The 23880-nt window shown below is 40.1% G+C and overlaps 1 protein-coding gene across 51 annotated transcripts in view; it reads right to left on the minus strand.

The window, feature by feature from the left end:
• Positions 1-23880, minus strand: part of Sox6 (SRY (sex determining region Y)-box 6) — a 569905-nt gene that overhangs the window by 69391 nt on the left and 476634 nt on the right. For 45 of the 51 annotated variants that reach the window (XM_030242289.1, XM_017322068.2, XM_030242296.1 and 42 more), the window contains 3 exons: positions 9748-9897; positions 4208-4391; positions 1360-1544 (listed from right to left, as the gene is read on the minus strand). In XM_030242289.1, the coding sequence (XP_030098149.1) occupies positions 1360-1544; positions 4208-4391; positions 9748-9897 (519 nt within the window). The remainder of the gene's footprint in view (positions 1-1359; positions 1545-4207; positions 4392-9747; positions 9898-23880) is intronic. The other 6 variants (NM_001025560.2, XM_030242284.1, XM_030242301.1 and 3 more) reach the window with 1 other exon arrangement.

Raw genomic sequence — 23880 nt, forward strand, 5'->3', positions numbered from 1 at the left:
TTACTTAGGAAAGGGTTTTACACCTGAGCTTCCAGATGATCACACCACACAGGGGACTACAAAAAGCACCATACACTTCCAACTTCTTCAGGAGCAAACAGAAAAGCCCTGCAGGGAACTGGGGAAACCACAAGCTTTTCTCCATTGTGCAAACTCTGCCATGTCTCCTCACCACAGTCACTGAGGATTGAAACAAAGGGGAGGTTCCCGGCCTGAGCTCAGCAGCCTGCAGTCTTAGTTTACAGAATAAACACATGGAAGTGTTTAACACTTACTTAACTACTATTACTACTGTCTATCACAGAATTCATCTGTCTCTCTACAGTAGTTCCACAGTTAAAAGTAAATAAATAAACATTTTCTCATAACTTAGTGCCGGGCAAGTATTTGTATGTATAAAAGGAATGAGTTGTCTTATCGGGCATACACCTTCCAGTCACCCCATTTCCACATTTCTTCAAGAGGCCAAATGTCTCCTGTATGTCAACCAGATCTCATTCACACCCAGGACAGATCCAGCGTGGCATGAACTGAAGAGGCTTCCCAGAACCCGCCAGGTCTACCATGCTTTTCCCAGGCTATGACTTTTACCTCATGTCCTCTGCTGCTCCCTCTCCTATGACAGTCTGGCCACACTAGTCTGTACACCCTTGGCTCTCTCTGTCTGGAGTGCCTTCCGTCCTGTTCCTGTGGCTTCACCATGGCTTCCTTCAGGTCTCTCTCCTGAGTCTTAGGCCCAGGCAGTCACTACTGCCAGTGGCTTCTCCCCTTTAACTTTCTTCTTGGCTCCTAACATATATTCACTCTGTTTTGCATACTTGCTTGCCTCTTCATGGTCTCCTTCCCCTGTTAGTGTGTGCTCTGTTTAGCTCCATGCTTCATGAATCTATCTTAGAACAGGTACTACATAAGTGATTTGCTGGATCAAATTGATAAAAATGAATACAGTTTGAAATTTGCTTGTTTTTGGTTTTTACTTTTTGAGGGAAAATCACAGCATTAATGGTGAGCAACAATTCACTTAACTGTTGTGAGCTTATGTTTATATTCTTTTAAACATTCTTACACTAGATTTTCATTCTAATTGGATAATTTACAGACTTTATTAGAAAGTTCCTAAGTATGTCCCAGAATGGGACAGAGAGAAAGCAACAGGCAGGTAGGTTGGGTACCTGGGAGGCAACCTAAGTGCCCATCAGCAGGGATGTGACCATGTGACACAGGACGATAAATTACAAGGTGGCCCTCAAGCTGGAAGCCCAGATCTTTGGTAGCAAGTTAGGACCTGGAGGCCTAAAGCAAAAGAGATGCAGACGAGCTGGTGGGCCTGCCATGCAGTGGAGAGGGATACAGGATTACCTTCTCAGTCCTGCAGTTGCTCAGCCCCATGTTGTTCATGGAGGACAGTTTCCCATCAACTCCGTGTGGCTGCTGTTGTTGCTCCCGCTGGATCTGTTCTCGCATCTTCCGAGCCTCCTGAATGGCTTTCATCACTGTGTCCTGGTCCCCAAACAGGGCAGGAGAGTTGAGACTGGATAGTATATCTGCATACACAGGGTGAATTATTAGAGGCGTGTGGGGACATAGTCTCTCATGTGCTGGCTATGATCCATTCCCCAGGGTAACAGTGTATTCTCTGAACAAGGAAGGGGCACATTTGTTATTAAGGAAACTACAACACTAGTTAGAGAACAGAAAGTCAACCAAGCTGTACAGGTTCAGGGTGCAGGTTGCACATGGAGGATACCCCAGTACTGCAGGCTGTGTGGTTGTTTTCTACCCTCTCACGGAGGACTGGTCCAAGGTTCTAATCTTGTATATACTGGGGGGAGTATTTTCCCTGCTTGTGCCTACAGTATCAATGCCCCTACATTCCTGTCCTAGGTCTACTGGGAGGGTAACTGCTTTGCATGTATCTGTAATTTACGTACAATCTTTGCTGATCTGTGGGGGATGGACAAGACAGGGGTAGGCAGAGAGGCAGCTGAGATTTGTCCCCATCCTCTGTTTGTGTGCTATGTGGAGGAGAGCAGTTTTAAGCTCAACAGAATGAGACCTAAGAGGGCACATGTGCACTATGGTGACATCTGTATGTGTATGTTATGTGTCCACTGCAGGAGTGAGGGGGCGGGGAGGAACACAACACGTTCTCCATTCTCCAAGAGCTGGCTGGTTAATGAAGCATTCTTCTTATCATGCTGCCTCGGTTATTTACCAAGAGGATGACAACCCTGCCCCACCCCCAGCTTGGACACCCACTGCTCCCAGCCCTCTCCCCCACTCCCGCTCCTGACAGTGAAGCAGTATGTGTGTCGATGGCTTTCACATGAGCACAAATCCTAAAATCAAGTAAGAATAAACATTTTCCTTCAATATGTTCTGTGTAACCCAGGGGGGAAAATGAAATGGAAACTAATTTTCCTCTATGCTTTGCATTGTCTCAGCTTAAATAAATACTTTGTTGGATTGGTTTTTCCATTTTGAGACAAAGGAGGGCAATTATTTGATTTCTGATAGATTTCAGCTGCTGTAGTGTATTTGACACAATCTACTTGTGTGAGGCCCTTTGTATTTCACCACACATGTGTGTTAGAGGTACATATGTATATATGCATATACCTCACAGAGACAGGAACAGGAAAACCAGACTACAATCAAGCTTATATCACATGCCTTGTATGTACAATGTGTGTACATATATATGTGTACGTATATGTATATATGCATATATATATACCTACATATAGAAAATGTTGCAAAAAGTTCCAAAAACTGTCTATGAAAATGTTTTTAAAAGTCAGTTACTTTATAAAATATTAAAAACATTTTCTTTTGTTTTGGAAGTTTGCTGATTAAATAAAAGACCACTTTTGTGAAATACTATTTGCACAAGATTGCTGTCCAGCAGCTAATGCTTTTAGTCCTTCCCATCTGGCTTCTGACCTAAGAAGCTGCTGATAGGAGCAGGGCCTGGGACATACCAGCTCTGTCTCTATCCCTTTGGATGCACAGTCCAGGCTGTAAGTACTTTCCAAACAACATGTGAAAGTGACTGCACAAAGCCACTTCAAGAAGCAGGCCTCTGTTTCCTTATGTTGGTTCTCTTTTCTCATCTCCCAACTCCCAAGATGTCAGCCAAAAGAAACAGTTCGTGTTAACGTTCTGGATGTGTGTCTCCATCCTCTCCCTGAGGGGCCCTGACAGGGTGTAAGAATCTGTGGCTCCTAGGAGAGGAGCCTAACTGGAAATCAGAACAGACTGCTGTCCACATCCTAACGTCCCAACTGCCATTGGTAACAGCACATCTTACTGTCAGAAGACACACTCACACTCAGCCCAGTTGAGTGTACTTCTAACTGTGAGCTTCCTGATAGGCAATAAGGCTCCATGATTCAATACCACAAGGAAGAGGACATAGTAAGAAAATGGCCAGTCTAATCCCCACCACCCACGCCCCCATAGTCTTTATTTGGAAACCAAGAGACGTGAAAAGTGTGAAAAGTCTACTAACAATCCCTTAGTGCTTGCTTTGTTCCTGCCGACAAGTGCCTTCCTGTCTTTGTTTCATTTTACCAAAGCAGGCAAGCATGCTGGGATCCACCTATCATTGTCTTTCAAAATGGAGACTCTGGCAGGTGGACTGTTCTCTTCAGGCCTGCAGAAGCCCACAAGCTACACAATACTATTGACTTTTCAGGGTTTAGGAAATCCAAAACGACTCTAGTCACTAACTTTTTGGTTCAGCTGTGTCCTTGTAAAGCCCATGCTTTTACTGTATACTTTTCAAACAGGGGCAAGAAAATCCCTTCAAGTTCTTGAAAATGCCCTTCAGAGGGCAAGAAGGAACAGGCATATTGTGACATGCTTCTTGTATGAAGCCAATTCTTGATGCCCTTACAAAACTACGTCAGGGCAAAACTGACAAAACTCAGACCCTGCTAAGTGTCTGATGACCAGGATCTGCCATCATCCAAAAAAAAAAAAAAAAAAACCAAACAAACAAACAAAAAAACAAAACAAACAAAATAAAATGGACGCTAGCAGGACTTGTGACGATTTCTAAAATTTCTAGTTTGCACAAGATACTAAGTTGAGTCTGCTTCAGTGGGAACTGCATCGCTGTCCTTCCCAAGGAACACGTGACCCAGGGCTAGAAGGCACTGGCCCAATTGCTTTCTTTCCCAGTTCACAGGTCTCTTCCATTTACCTAGAGAGGATCCTCTCCCCAGGCTTCCTCCAATGGGGCTGGGGATGCTGCTTTTGTTTGGCAGGTTGACAGGGCTGGTTTTGCTGGCTGGGAAGAGGTTCTGGGTGGGAGATGTTGGGGACTTCACAGGCTCTGCTGTCTTAGGCCGGGATGAGAGATTCAGCGGCTGGGCTGTTGTTTCATCCTACAAAAGTTTAACATAAATAATTATTTAAAAAAAGACAAATGAAGCCCATTATCACTTAGAAAGCCACAGTTATTTTACACCTCCGAGACAATGCCATGTTCTCCTACAATTATAACAAAAGAAGCTAATTACCCACCTCCTTGAAGATTCATCGGAAGGCACCTCATTAATTTCCCTGTGTTATGCTTCTATTTACATTAACTGTGTAGTTGGATCATTCTTTTTGCCAAATTAAAATCTGAATTAGCTCACATTACAGCTTAATTTCCTAATGTGTTTTCAGGGATCTAAATTAACCTAGGGCATTTACAAAGAATTATTTAAAATTTCAGTAGCTCTGTAGTGCTTTTGTGTTAGTCTCTCTGAAAAGTTCCTGTGACTATAAATAGTCCCCGCAGCTAATTTTTTAATATATATTTTAAATCAAACAATTCCAAGTACTTTAGAATGGAAACATGGAAAGCCATCTCTGCTCTCCAAGGCCCCTGCCCTCAGAGTCCCATGCCACACCACAGGCTTCTATGTGGCTTTCTGGGTGTGGGTGCTCTTGTGGTTTATATTCTGGTCTCTATTCATGTTTAAAATTAATTTTTGTGAAGAGCAAGCATACATTATAATTATGTTTTACATGCTATGCTATATGCAATTTATTTTTCATGCTTAAAGTGATGTCTTGTTACAATCTTTGCTACATATATTTATGGAATGTCTATTTTAAGACCCATATCCCTCCACACCAAGCCCAGTATTTTCATCTCTGGCTTGGAACTCTGAGTTAGCCAGTGGCTTGAAAGTTAAGCAACTTGTTTTCATTTTGTCTCATTTATCCAACTGTCAAAGAGCTACAGACAATATTTCTCTCATTTTACATATTTAAATATGTGATTTAAAGGTTCAATATTAAGATTTGCATTATTCGCTCTGAAGCAAAATCAGCAGCAAATGTCAGATCCCATCTCACTTCTGGGACACAGGGGACTTGTTTTCAGTGACATTATTGAGAATGCACAACAGAATCTGGTAACAGAACATTCTCTCCCAGGGTAAACATGTGACCTCACTGAGGCTTAGATCTTTATCTATAAAAAGACAGCCATATACTAAGGGATGTCAACCAACAACCATGCCAGAAAATAACAGTGGAGGAGGAGGGGCAGAAGGGCAGGCACACTGACCATGCAGCAGGCAGGACACTGGCACCTGCAGTGCATGAGCCACTGAGCCACTGCTGCCCCTGGAGGATGAGCTGCACCACTCAAACCCAACAAATGCAGAGATGAGCTTCCAGATAACCAAAACTCCCTCCTCAAGGCTGTATAGGGAGAGAAAAAATTGAACCCAACTTACTGGACTTCAAATCTCGCCCCTGCCCTTTCTACCAAATAACCAGCAAAAATGATCATTTGTCTCTGTCCCTTTGAGTTGTTTTGTTGTTGTTGTGCTTGGTATTAATAGGAAGCAAGGGCTCAGTCCCATCTGTGTTGCAAGGCGCTTTAATCTATATTTAGTATAGGGCATGTTCTGGGGAAACATGATTACATCCACTATGAATGTCAAAATTATCTGATGTACTAAATTAACTTGCTTCTTTTTGCCCTTGACTCAAAGGATATTTAAACTAGTCACTTCCTTCACTCATATTGGAATCATAGCGATTTATATGCTAAGTATTTCACTCGTGTTCTCCATGTTTCTTTTATTTGGAGTTTGCTGAACTTCTAAAATGCCTGAATTTAGAGTGTTTGTCCAGTTAGAGACATGTTCCACCACTATTTCTTCATATGTAAGTCAACTTCTTTCTTTCAGTCATGCAAGTTAGGCCAAGTGACATTGCCCCAGGACAGAGTCTTTCTTCTGTTCTACTTTGCATTGTTTTGCTCTGTCTTCCATGTTTTTTTTTTTCTCCTGTGGGTCTGAACTGCTCCTAACCCTATTAAGTGACTGCTCACCTGCACTACTGCGCTTACCACTTATAGGCAACTCATTTTACTTCTGTGCTTTGTCTTATTATATTTATGTTTTCTTCAATTTTCTTGAAAATATGAACTTTACAACATGTTTTCAGTTTTACATATGCTCTAATTTACTATTTATAATTCATAATTTATGTCAAGAAGTTCTCCATTGTAAATGATGACAGAGGGACAGGAACAGGCTTACTCCTCCAGGTTAAGCACTCACTGTAGCTGGGCAATGGTAGTGCATGCCTTTGATCCCAGCACTTGGGAGGCAGAGGTAGGTGGATTTCCGAGTTCGAGGCCAGCCTGGTCTACAGAGTGAGTTCCAGGACAGCCAGGCTACACAGAGAAACCCTGTCTCGAAAAAACCAAACCAAAACAAAACAAAAACAACAACAACAACAAAATAAAACAACTCACTGTCAGGACACAGGACATGATGCCCATTAGACAGTACTCTAGAGGGATCTATGCTAGGAGCCTGGGAAAGTGATTCCTGAAAAAAGTGAATTCTAGACTGGTCCTACTTTAATATCTAGAAGGAGTTTCTGGGAAGTGGTACAGGGAACGACGTATTCTCCCTGAGTAGAGAGTTCAGAATTTATGATTGCTAATGTAGACATAACTTTTGGGGGGCACTAAAGAGGACAGATCTACAGATTGGCTTGCATGCTGATATAGTTGAGCTCTAGTAGCAGATGCATGTGAGAAGGCATCCCGAGGCTGGGGAGAATGAAGAGAGTAAACAAAATGACTGTGTGTTCATAAAAGACTGAGAAGGCTTACTCTCACATTACCACAGTGCAAAGGTCCCTTGATGGACATACAGGGCAGGAAGGAAAGTTTCTAGGAGGCTATTGCCTCATCCTGGTAGTTTAGCAACCTCAAGATTCCTGGTTGTTTTGAACTTAACAAATATGAAAAGTATATCCAGAGAGGATCCAAAAGTTCTGTGTCTTAGAATAGATTTCAGATACTTAAAGAAATGCAAACACTTTAGTAGTAAACACTGTGAAATTCAAAATATGCAGTATCTATTCAATATATCAATATATCAATATCTATTCAATAACTGAGCTTATACAGAAGCACAATAATATGAATAAAGAAGAGAAAAATACAACTGCTTTCAAACAAACATCAGAATGGCACAGATAGTAGCGTTAGATAAGACAGAAAAACAAAAACAGCAACTTATAGGAGGTCTGAATGCAAGCAGACCATGACATAGTCTAGAAATGCAATCAGAGAAAACATTTATGTTCTTTCTATATAAGAACAGTGGCATTTTTTGTGACATTTTGATAGGGCTAATAATTGTATGCCCCCCCACCCCCACTCAGGTTAAGATAGCACAAGGCATATGTCAGGGGACAGGCTGTAGGGACTAAGCGCCTTGCCAGGCTGAGAAGGCTTTTGCTGTATATAGAGCAGACACATGATACTCACAGCCCAGCTCAACATTTCTCAATCTTTCTCGGTATGGGAGTATGCAAGCAGACACTTCTATTCCAACACTGAAACTACCTTCATTTCCTTCATGACCACCAACTCCTGGATTATAGTGACAGACTTTTAATAGATGAAAACCCCCTGTCTATCGCTGTTACCTTCGACAAATCCTGCCATGTCATATTTCACTATACAATGTGTAATAGTGCTTTATATCATGAGAACCCTGATGTATCTGATGATCAAATCTTCACAGCCAGCAGACTGAGTTTATTCTCAGAAGTTCTTCAGTAATAGAAACATTCAATTTAAATGCTCACTTTATATTTTGGTTTATATAGTTCTACTCACATACATAATATATGATCTAAGATGTAAGAAATGGGTCCTTTGTTGCTAACATAAAATAGTCAAGTCAAACCATACAGAACTCTTATGCCTAAGAATTTGCATGTGGTCAAGTGAGTAATAAAATCTGTTGGCCCACAAAGCTGGAATGGTAAAAGCAGATAGAAACTTGAATTTAGCCAGGGAACATTTACTCATCTAGTAAAGGCTTGGTTTGGTGCAGTTCCAGTTGGCCGACTTAAATTACAAAATGACTTTTTCACATTAAAATATTTAATACCCAAATAGCCAGAGTTGCGGTGTTTTACATATTCGTTCTCTAACAGCTATGAAGAGACTCAGTCCTTGTTTGAGCTGGTATGCTAGGTCTTGTATTCACAAATAAGCTTTTGGAACATAAAACAATGTGTTTCCACAAACTTACAATTCCTGTGTTAATTGTTATAGCTCAAGATTTCTAACAATTAAGTGTAATTTCACCTTATTTCTCTAGAGAATCTAAAAGAATAGATGTCATTAAGTTAATATTTGGGGGTCTCCACCTCCAAACAGGCTACCTTGGGGATGCTCATGGTTTTGGTCTTCAATAATTAAAATCCATTATTTTTACAGAATTTTTGAAATCTCAACATTGCTATCTGGAAATTGACCAGAATAAAACCCCTTCAGTGACTGCAGAACACTCAGTAGTGATGCTGGTTCATCTCAAGTGTTTCCTATGTGAAGAGTCAAAAGCTGCCCAGACTCCCCAGATACAATGCTTCTGATGCATTACAGTCATGTAGCCACACTTAGCACAACTCTCCAAGGTCATGGCCAATTACACACAACAATTATTTCTCCAAACAGTGTGAATTTATTAACTCGATATTGGAAGAAGATACAGTCCCCCAAGACAACTTATATTTTGTATAGGAACAATATGTAGCACACATTTGAAGTGCCTGATCATTTCTCTTGTCATCAAGTATCCCTCTGGTGACCAGTTTGGGGACATTGACAAATCAGTTAAGAAAACCATATATCAACACTCTTCCCATAACTGCGAGAGCACATTTATCCTCTCATAATGACGTCAAAAGTACCATCAGCCAGTGGTGCTCTATTCCTCAGCTCCTGTGGCTGGCCAGTGCTAAGACAGCCCTCTACAGACTATGCCAAGTCTGGCATTAGAATTCCTTCCATCCTCTTTTAACATCAAGGATTCTAGGTCCTACTCTGATACTGTGAGGGGGCTCCCCACCTGTTTGAGGATCAAGGAGAAAAGTGTTGCAAGTCTATGACAAAGACTGACAATACAAGCACAGTCATTTCTGCCAGTGAACATTAAAAAAGGAAAGCCAGACTCTGAAGGGAGAGATTTTTGAGGAGTGAGTTTTTGGAGTTCGGTAAGCATCTCTCAATATAGCACTATTGTTATCAAAAGGGGAACACCTGCTTCTCAGTGCTCAATCATGACATCCCTATAAAGAGGCACATTTGGGAATCTTTTATGTTGCTGCGTTCCTGCTGCTTACTCCCAGCATAGCCCGCTTCACTACCTTTCTTACAAAGCTATTTTCCAAACCGTTTCCACAATCCTGCAAAGCAAGTACCTTAACTTGAGTTACAGGGCTGGTCCCTCTCTTTTCATTTTTTATCCCAGTAGGTGAGACTGCCCCTGCCGAGTTTGGTGGCTGTGGAGTTGATGGCATCTTTGCTCCAGGTGACACCTGCATGCTGGCCAGCTGAGCGGCATAGAGCTGCTGCAAAACAGAGAAGGCAAACATCGGTCTCATTAAATACAGCTGAAACAGGTTCAAAAAACCCTTACCGTATTGTCAGATAACAGCTCTCAGAACCCTTAAGTTTTTCTCTGTTTTTGTTTGTTTGTTTGTTTGCTTGTTTAAGAGGAAAATAAGAAAAGCTAAGTAACTCAGAATGTAAGAGGGCTGGAATGAGAAACACGATGCGTGGCTGTTCCAGCAGTGACAATAGGAGGAGACCGGTCTCTACACCTCAGTCCTTTCAGCTGCACTAAAAGGATTTGGCTAAGCAATCTCTGAGGGTCCTTCTAGGGCTGGAAATTACTATACAAAGTTCTTTAATGTCCAGTGAGTCCACTCGTGGACTAAGAAACTAACCCAAACTTCCCTGAGACACCTTGGTTCTACCATACTTCTCTGGCGATCAGATCCTTCTTGGAGATCAGTCCTGCCTCTAAGCTCCCTGACAGCAGCCACTTCCCTCTCAAGGTCTTATCTCTAGGCACCATATAACGGTCTTTGACAGGGTATGGCCACATTGGTAGCCATAGAAACAAAAGTTAACCTTCTTTTCCTGGCCCTAGGACTGAATGAGGTAACCAAATGGCTTCTTTATGCCTAGAATAGCTCTCCTGGTGTCTCCCAGAATTCTCTTTGGCTTGCAATTCCAGCTTCATCTGCTCTTCTAAGAATTTGCAAAGGTTCTCTTTGGTAGTAGACCTCTGTTCTATCTTACAAGAGCTCCTCTTCCTGAGGCAAGGTAAACAGACTACCTGATACTGTAAATCTTAACGTGATCAACATTAAATACATTGATGAAACTGAATGTAGACCCAAGACTGGAATATAAGCCAGTCTCACTTTTATATAATTTTAGATTTTATCAAAATAATGTTATACATGGTTCCATAAGTTCAATATTACTTTAAGGCTTTTAAATAAAAGAAATCACAACAGCATGAGCACCTTGAAAAAGTTAAAGCCCCTATAAGCCATCCATGATGGCCTTGGCCTCCCGCACTGGCCTCTCCACTTCATGTCTACTCTGTGGAGACCATCTCTTTTCAGCTTGGTTGACTGTTCTTACTGGCACTTTCCACCTTGCTTGCAGATGTTTATGTGCTGTTCTGCCCTTATCCTTTGACCTCACACAGGAGGATGAAAGCTTGGCCTTACTACATCACCAACCATTTGTGCTTTTATGTATCCCTCCATTTGCTTAATGTTAACATTACACATTTTAGGTTAGTCTCACTGTTCCATTCTACCTTGGCACTATTCAAAGCTGAGCTATGCAAAGAGCTATATTGCATTCTTTCTTCTCTTCTCTAGTCTCTTTCTCCTCTCTCTCTCTCTCTCTCTCTCTCTCTCTCTCTCTCTCTCTCTCTCTCTCTCTCGCACACGCTTGCTCACTCTCTCACTTGCTCTCTCACTCTTGCTCTCGCCATACAAGGATTGAATTTGTGTCTTCAAGCTTGCTAGGTAAATACCACTGAGCTACATCCCCAGACTTCATTATTTTATTTTAAAACAGGCTATCACAAAGTTGTCCAGGCTAGACTTGAACGCCTCTGAAAGCAGACACGCCTTGGACTTGTGAGCTCCCTGGCTCAGCCTGCCATGTACATGGATTAGATACAGCAGCAACTTTTCTCTTTAACTTTTTATTTTGTTAGATTTAGTATTTGTATTTTTTATCATTTTATTTTTCATTTGTCTCCTTTTGGTTTCTGTAACTATCACTTTGTAATTCCCAGACTCTCCAAAAGACCAAGAAAACTCAACACAATACAGTTGACTATACAGCTAATCTTGAAATCCCTTAGAGATACCGTACTCAGGATTCTCCACACCCTTGCTCCCGTCTGAACTAGTTTATTCATTAGGCTGCTGTGCTACATAGAATCCCCTTTGTGTCTCCCATATTGGATTCTGTTTTCTGTCTGTCACAGCTTCCTGTCTGTTAGTTAACTGTCTTATTTTAGGTAGTAAATACCTTCAAGGAAATACTTGAGAAAGTGCCTATGAGGCTAGTTTTTAGGAACTAATAATTCAGGAAACTGTTATTATATTCTCTTGATACAGAATTCTAAGTTAAAAATGACTCCTAGAATTCCAAAGACAATGACCTACTGTCCTTTTTCTCTTTTTGCTAAAAAAGTCTGATGTCATTCCGACTTCAGATTCTTTATATGAAATTAGTTGTCTCTTGAGATAGCATTGACTTTTTCCCTTTATACCAAATGTAAGGATTTCACCCCAAGGTCTATCTGCCTGTTGCCTTGGCACTCACTGGTCTGGAGCCCAGCCTGTCTAATGTATAAAATCATGTGTTTCAACTCTAGGCAATGCTCTGGGATTTCCCATCAACTCACACTAATCAACGTTAGACATGCTCATGGACCTTAGTTTTTCCTTCTGTCTCCTACTATGCAACATATTACTTTACTCTATTACAGATTTTTTTTATCAGTTTCTAAGAGGTCTATGAATTTTCCTAAGTTTCAGCTGTCCATTTTTAAGGGTCCTTTTGTTCCCTGGCTGCTTATACAAAGCATTTTGATTACTTTTCTGTTGGGTAATGTTAATGATGGCTTTGAATTTGTTTTCTTTTTCTGTTCTCTGCACTTATTTATCTCTTTTAATCTTTCGAGCTCTTCCTCATTGGAAGCTTTTCTAAAAGTCTCTGGTGATGGTTGACTGATATATAAGTAACATCACCAGAAGTGGGTGGGGATTCTAAGTGTGAGGAAATATGGAATGAGAGACTTCCATAGAAAAGAATGGTGCAGAAAGTAGTTTTTTTTTCCCTTGGAGAATCCAAAAATCACTCATGCTGGACCATACTCTTAGAGGGATACTCCCAAATTCTGTCTCCGTGGGAGGGTTCATTTGAATGCCATTATTATATCTGATGTCCCAAGATTAAAAATATAACTATTAATACAGATTCTCAAGAGTCTCTTAGTCCCTTGCTAGGTTGTGTGCTGCTAATGATGGGTAAGATGAAGCAGTATCCATTATCATGCATGAGGCTGAGGTACCATCTCTTCTTGATTTTACATGGCCATCTTGTTGACCACTCTCTTTCTATTCTGCCTTCCACGACACATCACCTTTTCTTTACTGATGACAGTTATAACTCTAGTATCCATTTCTCATGTCCCCCAAACTTATAAAGATCTTTCTTTCTATCTGTAGTCAAAGGTTGCTACTTCCAATCCTTAGATGCCCCTATTATTAGAACTTATGTAAAACTGGTAATACATGAATCTGTTAATTTACTGTGGTAACCCACAGTCAGATATCCCAATCTTAACACTTTATTCTTGAAAACATCATTCAAATATTTTCTTTTCTACCTATAATCAAGATTAAACCATTACCTTGATGGTCAGATTTCTATCATAATAAAAAGCTTCCTAGTTCATCAACTACAGAAAAAAAATAGGTCAAACTTGACCATATTAGTAGAAGAGAAAAAACAGGTGGTTTGTGTATTTCAAGCATTACTATTATTCAGATGGACAAATAAAAAAAATTACAGTAATCAAAAACAGACCTTTCAGCACATATAATTAAATGAAAGCTTAATAAAGAATAATTTGCAAGAGCCAGATGTGCCTATGTCATGATTGTTGCTTTCTTTGGAACAATTTTTCTAATATAACAAGCCTCTAAAGAAATTAAAGTTTCTTAATTCTGTATGCAATGACTCAGTGGCAAGAAAAATTCACAAGAGTCAAACCGCTATAATTTAGGCAAAGAAAAGGCTGTGGTTTGTTTCTTTTTTACTTTGATGGATCTTTTCCTTTTGAAATTCAGCAAGAAACAAAAAAGGAAAAAGAAATTCAACAAGGCTGAGCATGCGGCTCATTTGGCACTGTGCTTGCCTAGCACAGTGGATCCCTTTCTGACACTACATGAACCAGGGATGTAGCATAATGTTTGTAATCCCAGGACTTGGGAAGTAGAGGCAGAAAGATCAGGAGTTCAAGGACATCCTTCCATACATATCAAGTTTGAGGTCAGTCTGAACTACACGAGACCATGGCTCTAAATAAATAACACAAAACAAGTTGGTAGGACACACAAGCATCTGCTATGGAATTTCTGCTTGGACTAAGCCACTGAAGCTCGATAGTGAATGACGCAGGTAAAGGTAGCTTCAAATAAAAAGACACATTGGCTGGTTTGGGGAACTATAACCAATAGCTGAATTTTAAAGAGCCATTAGGTCTTAGAGACATACTCCTTAGGAATGATCTATTCCTCATCAAAAGGAAGTTCATTTCGTTTTAATCTTTCAGGAAACTAAAGAATGCAAAAACACATCTTTAGAAATAAGTCTATATTTTAAATATCTAACTCAATTCAATGACCCTTTAGATTTACTGGACAACATAGTTAACTTTTAGAAATAAGGCAGCATTGTTTTCTCTAAAGTTATGATAATCATTTCACACTTATATCCATTAAGGTCTATATAAAAGTGGCAGGATCCCATAAACTCATCCTGCTCAGGACTGGTTTCTTGTGAGTTGTGACTCTTGGTGCATTGGAAACAAGATGAAGAGCCACAAGTGAAGTGGACAGCAGGATGTAATGTAAAATTCAGTACAACTAGCCTTGAGATTAAAAAAAAAATCAGAAAATAGAATACAACAAAAACAAAGCTACTATATTCTACCTAATTCTACCTAATTGGAGATTTTATATTTAATTTAGATAATAAGAATGCTATTCATCAAATAGGCATAATTTTACAAAACAATTTCATGGTTCACTTTCTAAATTACTATCAGCTTAATATATTCCATTTGCAAAGTTCTGTACCAGGAACAGAGGATCCAAAGTATTGGACCAACATTCAGCCCTGGAGGTGTGAATGGAGATGCCCAACACATAACTGACAGCTTTCTTAAGGTGTCCATCCCTTTTGAACCTTGTGTTGAGTCAGGCATGTGTTGGTTACTGTCTATGATAGACGGTAAATTTCCTGAAGACAAGAGTGATTTAATTCTTGCATGCCTGACACTAATGACAGCAGCTTGGGAGGAACAGGTGCCCGAGGAGCACTTCTGAATTGACACACTACACAGATCATTGCACGGCAGAAAAGATTATACAAACAAGAGAATCACACTCAGTTATATTTATTATAGGTCATGAGAATTATGTTCAATTCTAGAAAATCAAATCAAAGGAGTATACACTCAATCTTTGCTAAAATCCATTGTTTCCCGTGCATAGTGGGGGAGGACAGGGGAGAGAAGGAATAGAGTGTGTAAGTCACATAGGTATGAAGATGTCCCAGCGAAGCCCATTACTTTATATACTAACCTCAAAACGAACTAAAACATACATTTTAAGAATTATTTTGTTTCACAAAAATGGCCCTTTAAAGTGATTTGATGACACATTTACCAGGTGTCAAGTGACTGCTAGTGCAGTGTGCTCAAGCGTCTCACAGACACAAGTCTGAGCACAAGCAAGGAATAGCATCAGGCTTTTCTTTTTAGTGTATTTACAAAGAGCTCTAACATTTTCCCGATACTGCATCTTCTTTGGAAGAATATAAAAATACTAGTTATTCTAATGGCATAGCTTTAGTTAGAAGATCTCTTTGCAGACCAGGGGATTAGGAAGGAAAAAGGTCAAACTCTGATTATGTAGCTCATAGGGTTTATAAAAGCTTCATTGGATGCAGGATTCTCAGGCCAGAATACACAGTCTGGAGATGATCATGAACAGTGGCTCCTAACCACAGCTGAGGTCTGAAAAAATCAGCAACATAGAAAAGTAGACGGCAAGCTTAGTAAAAGTCCTATAAACATTTCAATTTGGTGAAGACTTTTGTAAATGCAGATTTTTTTCCATTTAAGTTGTGTAAAATGCTTAGTGATTGTCTGGGATACTGAACTGTGGCTTAAATATACACTATATACAAAAGAAATGCACATAAAATTGAGCCTAGTTGAATTTTTAAAATTATAAAAGCACTTATATTTTACAGTGCATTAAGAAATTATTTTTTAATCTTATCGCTGAAAGAGCCCCACCTTTACTAGCAGAGGTTTAAAGAATGTACTTAGCACTGGACCTTGGGAAGTAGACCATGGCACATAGAGACCTGAAGGGGCCTAGCCTGATGTCCTCATTCTATTGGTAAACTGAGGTTCTAAGGAGCTCACGGTGTTTCCCAAGAACAATTATTTATTACAGGAAGTGGAGGAAACTTCTCACTCTCACCTTGTTACCAGAATGTCACTGGAAATAGAAATTGGTTACAGGCTCGATCTTTGCACCTTTCAAATACATTTCCAGCACTGATTGTTCATTGACCAAACTTTGCTCTATACTTATAAATTAAGTCTTGTATTAAACAGTGGAGGTACATCAACAAGACTCTCTAAAACAACACTCCATTTAATGAGGAACTCACAGTATACAGCTGCCTAGACAGTGCTTGTAAAGTTATAGTTAGAAACCTCTGAGACTCACAAGGAGAGAATTTCAGGAATCTCACTAAATAGAGCACTTGATAGTGTCTGAAGGATCAACAACAGCTTCTCCAAAGAAGATAGATCTTACTTAGGTAAAAAGCTTTCCAGGTGGGACGCTTAACAGAAAGCCTTCCAGAATGAAAAACCTCGAGCATTCTGGCTCTGAGGTGGATGTGGAGGCAAGCTTTTGAGGAACTTAGGAACTTAGTTAGAGCTGCTGAGTGCACAGAGATTGAAAGATTAGGTGGGCAGTTTAGTTCATTTCAGTTTGTAACCATTGTCACACAACATGAATGGACTGATGAAGAAATGAAAGCAAATTATTTCGCACAGTTCTGAAGGCAGGGATATCCAAGCCCAAAGCACTAGGAGATTCCATGTCTGGCTGGGGTCTGCACACTCCTACAAGACTCTTCCCACTTTGACCTTCCATGACAGAGCAAGCAAGTGTTCTCTTTCAGGCTCCTTTTTTGAGGGTTCCCTACTCATGAGTTGATCCTCTCCTGCAGGTTTATTTTCTGACATCATCAGGTGGGGATTACAGCTTTCAGCATAGGACTTTTGGTGGGAACATAAATATCCAACCAATGCCAGGCTACGTTCATAATCCTAGAATTTATCTCTAAAGTCAGGTACTTAGAAAGAAAAGTTAACTAAAACCAGGAAGCACTGCATCTTCTCCATGCTATTACTATTCAACAATCTTTAAAATAAACAGATTAGGAAAATCCTCTGAAGATTGTACAAGCCTACAAACTATATACCTCTAACAACACTATCAGGAGCTTAGTCTCAGGACCAGCCTGAATAAGACCTTCCTCAGCGTTGTATCCTAATGACACTTTCATAAGCAGGTCTGCACAGGAGTTCTACCAAGGCAAACATGCTTGAGAGTCTTCTGGGATCCATACTGGCTGATACACTGTGCCAGAGTGATGCCATAGCACTCTGTGTGTGTGTGAGAGAGAGAGAGAGAGACAGAGACAGAGACAGAGAGACAGAGACAGAGAGAGACAGAGACAGAGAGAGAGAGACTGTGCCAAAGTGATGCCATAGCACTCTGTGTGTGTGAGAGAGAGATACACTGTGCCAGAGTGATGCCATAGCACTGTGTGTGTGTGTGTGTGTGTGTGTGTGTGTGTGTGTGTGTGTGCATGCACATGCGTGCGTGTATGTGTGAAGAGACCCATGACTTGGGAGCAAACAACCAATGTGATACCAAGTTATAATTCGAAACATGATGAATCTACATTTATCATATTGAAAAAATATTTTTTTTGTATTCTTTCATGTAAGATCTCCAGTAGAGAATTCCACAGAGAAAGGTACACGGCCTTTTTTTATCCATAATCATATCATGTTCACACAACTATTCTTCCCATCACCTGGTGAACACTCCCATTCATTCACAATGTAATTCAGCAACCACATACTGTGAAATAAACTAAGGTACTGTGCTAAATATTTGGATTTATTATTTTATTTAATATTTATTATAATTATATAAGAAAGGTATAGTTACTATGTTAATAACAGTCTCTCTCATTTTTCTCCTAAAATCAAACTGTTTTAAATAACTAAACAGGAACACATAATGAAACCCATATCTGGTTTCCAGCTAAAAAAGATTCTGATGTAGCCCCTGTTCTGAGTTCTCAATCAGCATAATACAACTCCAGATAACTGGGACTGCTCATTCAAAGTGGCATTTCATAATTATAATTTTATAAATGGTGAAATAAAAGTTAACATTACCACTAGGTATCATATACTTAATCTTCAACCAATTTAAGCCTGAGTAAAAGACCTAAGAACATCAGTTCACAGACTGAAGAGTAGAGAGCAGAACCATGCAGGATATGGGTAGGGACAGGGGGACTCGGTAGACAGGGGTAAAAGACCCCTACTATGTTCCAGCAAATAGAAAATCAACACAAAAACCAAACAATAACTTTCCATGTTCTGAGTTCATTTTGGAATAAATTCTCTCTACATGTCATTTTATCTAACAAGGACACAGAGTGCCCTGCCCACTTCTTTCTCAAAAGAAAAGGAAAATTCTCCTCAGGCATAAGTTGCCTATTGGCAATATACTGTTCAACAAAACCAGATATCACCGTTCCTACCAACAGATTTAACTCTTACGTTCATATTTATCCCCATTAACATCTGAGAACCCAAAGCTTAGTTCACACCCAGGTTAATATACCCTACCCTGGTGTGTCACATACTGCTAAAGGGGACAAGAGAAGTTGGAAGTAACAAGCTGGGTAAGAAAGGGAAGCATTCTGAAGGAAGTGCCATTATTAACCTGGCTGATGCCCCAAGCCTAGCTCAGCTCTCCAGGGATCCCCTGGGTTCCTCTGCCTGCCTACCCAGGAAGCCATGCTGTAAAACTGGACAAGCTCAGCTGTGAAGAGGTGGGAACACAGGCAGGTAATTAAGGAGCCTGATTTAGTGCTTGTTTAGTAGAGAGGAAAATATGTCAGTACTAGCCATTCCAGACAGAAGGAGAGGTGAGGAGGGAGTTTAAAAATAATTACTTGAAAGGTTTACAAATACTTTTACTTCTCATAAACCTTCAATGTCAACAGAACGATCCAGGAAATACAGCTGTGGTTTTCTGGAAGGGCAGAACTGAAGTCCCTGTTTTCAACACAGAAGGTACTTGTGTGGCTACTCCATTAATATTTGAGGCTAAAGAATCCTGTCTGAGGGGATAGAAGGGAAAGGAAGAAACAGAGGAGGCAGGCAGCTTTCATTCTCTGTATGAGTTCATTGCCAACACTGTCTTGCTTTCCTGCATGTTTTTATCCTGCACTCTTTCCCTTTTTTTTCAATTTTTATTAAACTATAATTATACCATTTCCTCCCTTACTCCCTCCAACCCCTTCCATGACCTCCCCCTAGCCCCTTTTCAAATTCATGGCCTCTTTTCTTTAATGACTATTGGTGTGCACGCACGTATGTGTGTGAGAATGAACATATACATACAAGCTGCTGGATCTGTTTGGTATTTCTTGTATGTATATGTTTTTCAGGGCTGATTACTTAATATTAAATAACCATTTAAAGGGCCCATCCCTGGGTGGGGGTGGTGGCTAATTTTCCTTTTCTCCGTAGTCATTAATTGCCTGTAGCTCTTCATCGGGGTGGGAGGAGGCGGCGGCTATGAGATGTCCTGCATTCACACTGCTATGCCAAAGTCCTACCTCTTTGAAACACAGAACAAAATGCCCTTTCTCTGTGAGCCCTTTCCTCCCTCTCCCTTAGCTTCTCAACCCTCTAACATCATAGACTTTGTGAATTTCCATCTAATTTTCTCCATGTCTTTCCCTTTCACAAAATTTTGAGCTTACTAAGAAGTGAAAGACAGGGACTTCTTTAATCTTCCTTCCTAGTAAACAAGGTAATGCCTGGCATTTAATATTAGTCCTGCTCACACTGGCCATCAACCCCCTTTCATTTCTAGTCTGTGACATCTTCTTGGAATTACTATTATTTCTTCCAACAATCTTTTCCTCCTCAAAATGAAAAACAGAGGTCATCTTTGGTTCTGTAGTCCTGAAGTTTTGGACACATGAGTTCACTACGTGATATACTAGTTCTTTTACACAGAAACACTGGGCAGTGTGAAGTTAGCAGGATCACTGTGAATATAATCATCTAGTCTCCCCTCCGTACATATGAGGAAATCTCAGGTCTAGAGGATAAAAGTGGTCTGCTGTACAATGGTAGCTGGCAAGCAATAGAAGAGCAACACCTGGAGCTCAGGGCCGTGGCTTCTCCAATCACCTTCGTGTGCACTCAGGCTTCTGTGTCCTGTGTTCCCATAGGGAATAGGTTGCAGATAGAATTTGCACATTTTATCAAAGATAAATTTGTCTGAAAAATAATTAAGACCTAATCTGTGGGTACCCAGAAATGACTTATTTTGGAGAACTTTTTTTTTAATATTTGTTTTTAAATGTACATATTTAAAAGTGCCACCACAGTAATTAGGTTAAGGTAATTATAATCATGTTAAGGTATTTTTGGATTTTTAAAAGTAAAGTTTATGCAATTATAGATAAAGGGGTAAAAATGTATCTCAGGTAAGAGTAGGCCTGAGGGTTTTCTTGGTCTTTGTGTAATATTCCAAAGCAAAACAGAACAAGTTTAGCGACTATAAGCCAGTGGGAGTCAGTGAGAGCCACTGAGAACCAGGACCTGGCATGAGATTCACTACTTCTTGCAGACACATCATAAAGGACAATAATGGAAATGAATGCAAAGAAAAGTATCCCTACTGGATGTCCCCTTGCCTAGTTCTCAAGCATTCAGTAACTTGGTCCTCTGCATGACTCAGCAAACAGGGCAGGGAATTTGATGGCTATGAAGAAGAGAGACTATAGAGAGGCTCAAGAAACTTCTTTAAAAGTGAGAGTCCATCAGATGGCAAAACTTCCAATCCTCTGTTACAGAAATGATGTTGAGATTCATTCTCCAATTGCACTGATTACATTGAACTACAGTTTAAGAGTAGTCCCTTGCCTGATAATGCTGCATGGTACAATTTGCTAAGAATAAGCAAAATTCTCTCTCTCTCTCTCTCTCTCTCCCTCCCTCCCTCCCTCCCTCCCTCCCCCCCTCTCTCTCTGTATGTGTGTGTGTGTGTGTGTGTGTGTGTGTGTGTGTGTGTGTGTGTGTATGTGTGTATGTGTGTTTTGAGTAACTTTTCTTTTATTGGTGTTAAAGAAAATATAAAAGCATATAATGTGTTATGTATAGAAATAAAAGCGAATCACTGAAATGATTCATGAAGCAAAATATTCAAAGTGGTGACATTGAGGACAGGTGGCAACCACCATTATGGAAACCAGCAGCTCCATGCCAGGAGCTGAGTAGGCCCTGCTGAGAAGTCTACCTCTGTGAATGTATTACTGGTCCAGTGAATTTCTATTCACAGAGCCAGAGTTCACCAGCAAAACCCCAGACAAGTACTTCTCAACTCTATAAAGATGATAGAAAGACTCATCCATGAGCCTAGCGTTTGGGTTTGGAATTTGTGGATGGCAGGTCTTTGATAGAGGTGCCCTCAAAAAATCAAGGAATCCAGTGTGGGAGGAGTAAGTTGTACAGGCACCAGAGAAAGGATAATGTGTCAGAGGGTTGCATCCTCTAGGCCTTATATATTATGAAATGGACTTTGGAGCCCACACTGAGTTTCTGGGTTTCTAGGAAATACCATCTTAAAACAACATGGCTGACCTCAAAATTCTCAGCAGTACCAACATGGGAATCTGGAGACAGTCCAGGAGTCTTGCATTGGCTCACAAGATTGCCAAGGAACCAGCTGTTATTGCTTGAAAAATAGTCTACAACAGCCTGGCTTCCATGGTCATCAAAAGCCTATCTATGATGAAGCTTCCAAGCCAATACAGAATGAAGACAATTATGGTAACTATGTAATTAAATAAATATTTAAGTTATATATATATATATATATATATATGTATATATATATATATATGTATGAAACAAAAATACACCAAAATACAGTGTTTTCCCAATGCTACCTTTCTGCTCAAGTCATTGAACAGAACAAATATTGTTCACTGGAAGTATTCACTATGTAAGAACATTGTGCTATTTTCTTGATGAACTTGGTTTTGATTTCTCCACAAACTTTGGAAAACAGAGCAGAAACAGGCTACTAAACACAATTCACACCTATAATAAAATCCACACATTTATTAAAAATCCATTTATATTAATACCAAAGTAAAATTTGCATTTTTAGAACTATTGAGGGAGAAAGGGGTGTATTCGGAACTCACCAGTAAGGAATCAGGTCAACTATGAGGAATCATGTAAAATATTCTCTTAATTTCCTCAGATTTTCTTCTATGCTTTCTTTAAACTCAAGCAAATGTTTTGCCCTATTTCAGGGCTAATTCTGCTGTCACTGTTTAAACAGCAAATTATTACTATTGCCAACTGTAGAACTTTGTCATATTTTGTAGTATGTAAATATGCTACCTGCATCTTGCAGTGATACCCATGGTTTACTCTCTAATTAGCAGAAAGGGAATAGCTTGAATGTGGTGGCCATAGTGAAAACCATTCAAATGGTGGATAACAGCACACAACATGCTTTATTGTCAGTAGGCACAGACACATAGCTCAACAACTTCCATGGAACCTTAACAGATTATAACTACATAAAGGGTTAGAAAATAAGATTTTACATGTTCTCTGAGAAGCAGAATTACATCCTTCCCAAGGGTACACCTCCTTTAGCTATCACCTCTGCTCACTAATTGTGTGGTCTTCTATAAGCCATTTAATCTCTCACAGACGGGAAATGGGACACAGGCAGAACCTTCTCCACAAATTACTGTGGCAGTAAACTGAACTCATTATTGGTACTTCTTGTTCGTATAGCACATTTTCCTTAAGAGGCCATTTGTAGGGCCGAGGCTGGAGCTTGGCAGATAGAGCACAAACTTAGCCTGTGAGGTGGGAGAGAGGGTGGGAGATTAGAGAGAGAGTGGACATTCTTGGTTGGGGATGTAGCTCAGTGGTAGAGCACATGTCTAGCATGTGCAAAATTCTGTATTCAATCCCTAACACTAGAAAAAATAGACCAGAAATAAAAACAGGCAAACAAAAAACCAGGAAAACAAAGACTAGGCTGAGAAAAGTATTTACAAATGACGGAAACACCATGGCTGGGAACAGTTTTGACTAAAAGCACTTGGCTGAGCTTTGCTCCAAGGAAGCTCTAGAAATAGGCCCTTTGCTAGCTGAAAGGTAAAATCACCATGAACAGAAAGAGCCCAATCCCTGCACACGGCTGGCCTGGGTTTAGTATGGTCTCCTTCCAGCCTGTTCCTTTGAGCCAGCACTGGGAGGTTGCATACTACAGAAATAAGATGCTCATGCTGAGAGTGAATGTGGCAAGATTTATAAAAGTTACCATCCCCTCTGGTGACAGGGGAAGTACCATGCTATTCTCTAGGGAATAGGAGATTTGTTTGAACTTTGTTGTTATTGTCTATTCTTGGAGAGAGAGAGAGAGAGAGAGAGAGAGAAAAGAACTTTAAACATTCAAAGCCCTGGCCTTTATGGAGAGTGTTATGGCTCTTACTATCTCTTCTAAGCCTACTGTACCATGTCTGAAAAACTCTATTCCTGATGTCAAATCGCAGCTTCGGTTTGTTAAGAAAGCATCTTTCCAACAGACCATGGAATATTTATGTCTCTGTGCAGCTCTTTGAAGGAATAATCTTATGTTTCTTGTGCCTGTCTTGGGTCAGAGGTTCAGATCAGCATTTCTTTCTGTCATCCCTTATATGCTGTGTGATAATTTACAGCACAGTAAGATGAATCATAAAACAAAGTGACTATTTGACTTCAGCGACTAATTCTAGTTAATCAAAGATTTCCAGCCTCCTCTCAGCATGAATGCTGTGTGGAAAATATGAGAAGAACA

This window comes from Mus musculus, chromosome 7, assembly GCF_000001635.26.
Source record: "Mus musculus strain C57BL/6J chromosome 7, GRCm38.p6 C57BL/6J".
NCBI classification, from domain to species: domain Eukaryota; kingdom Metazoa; phylum Chordata; class Mammalia; order Rodentia; family Muridae; genus Mus; species Mus musculus.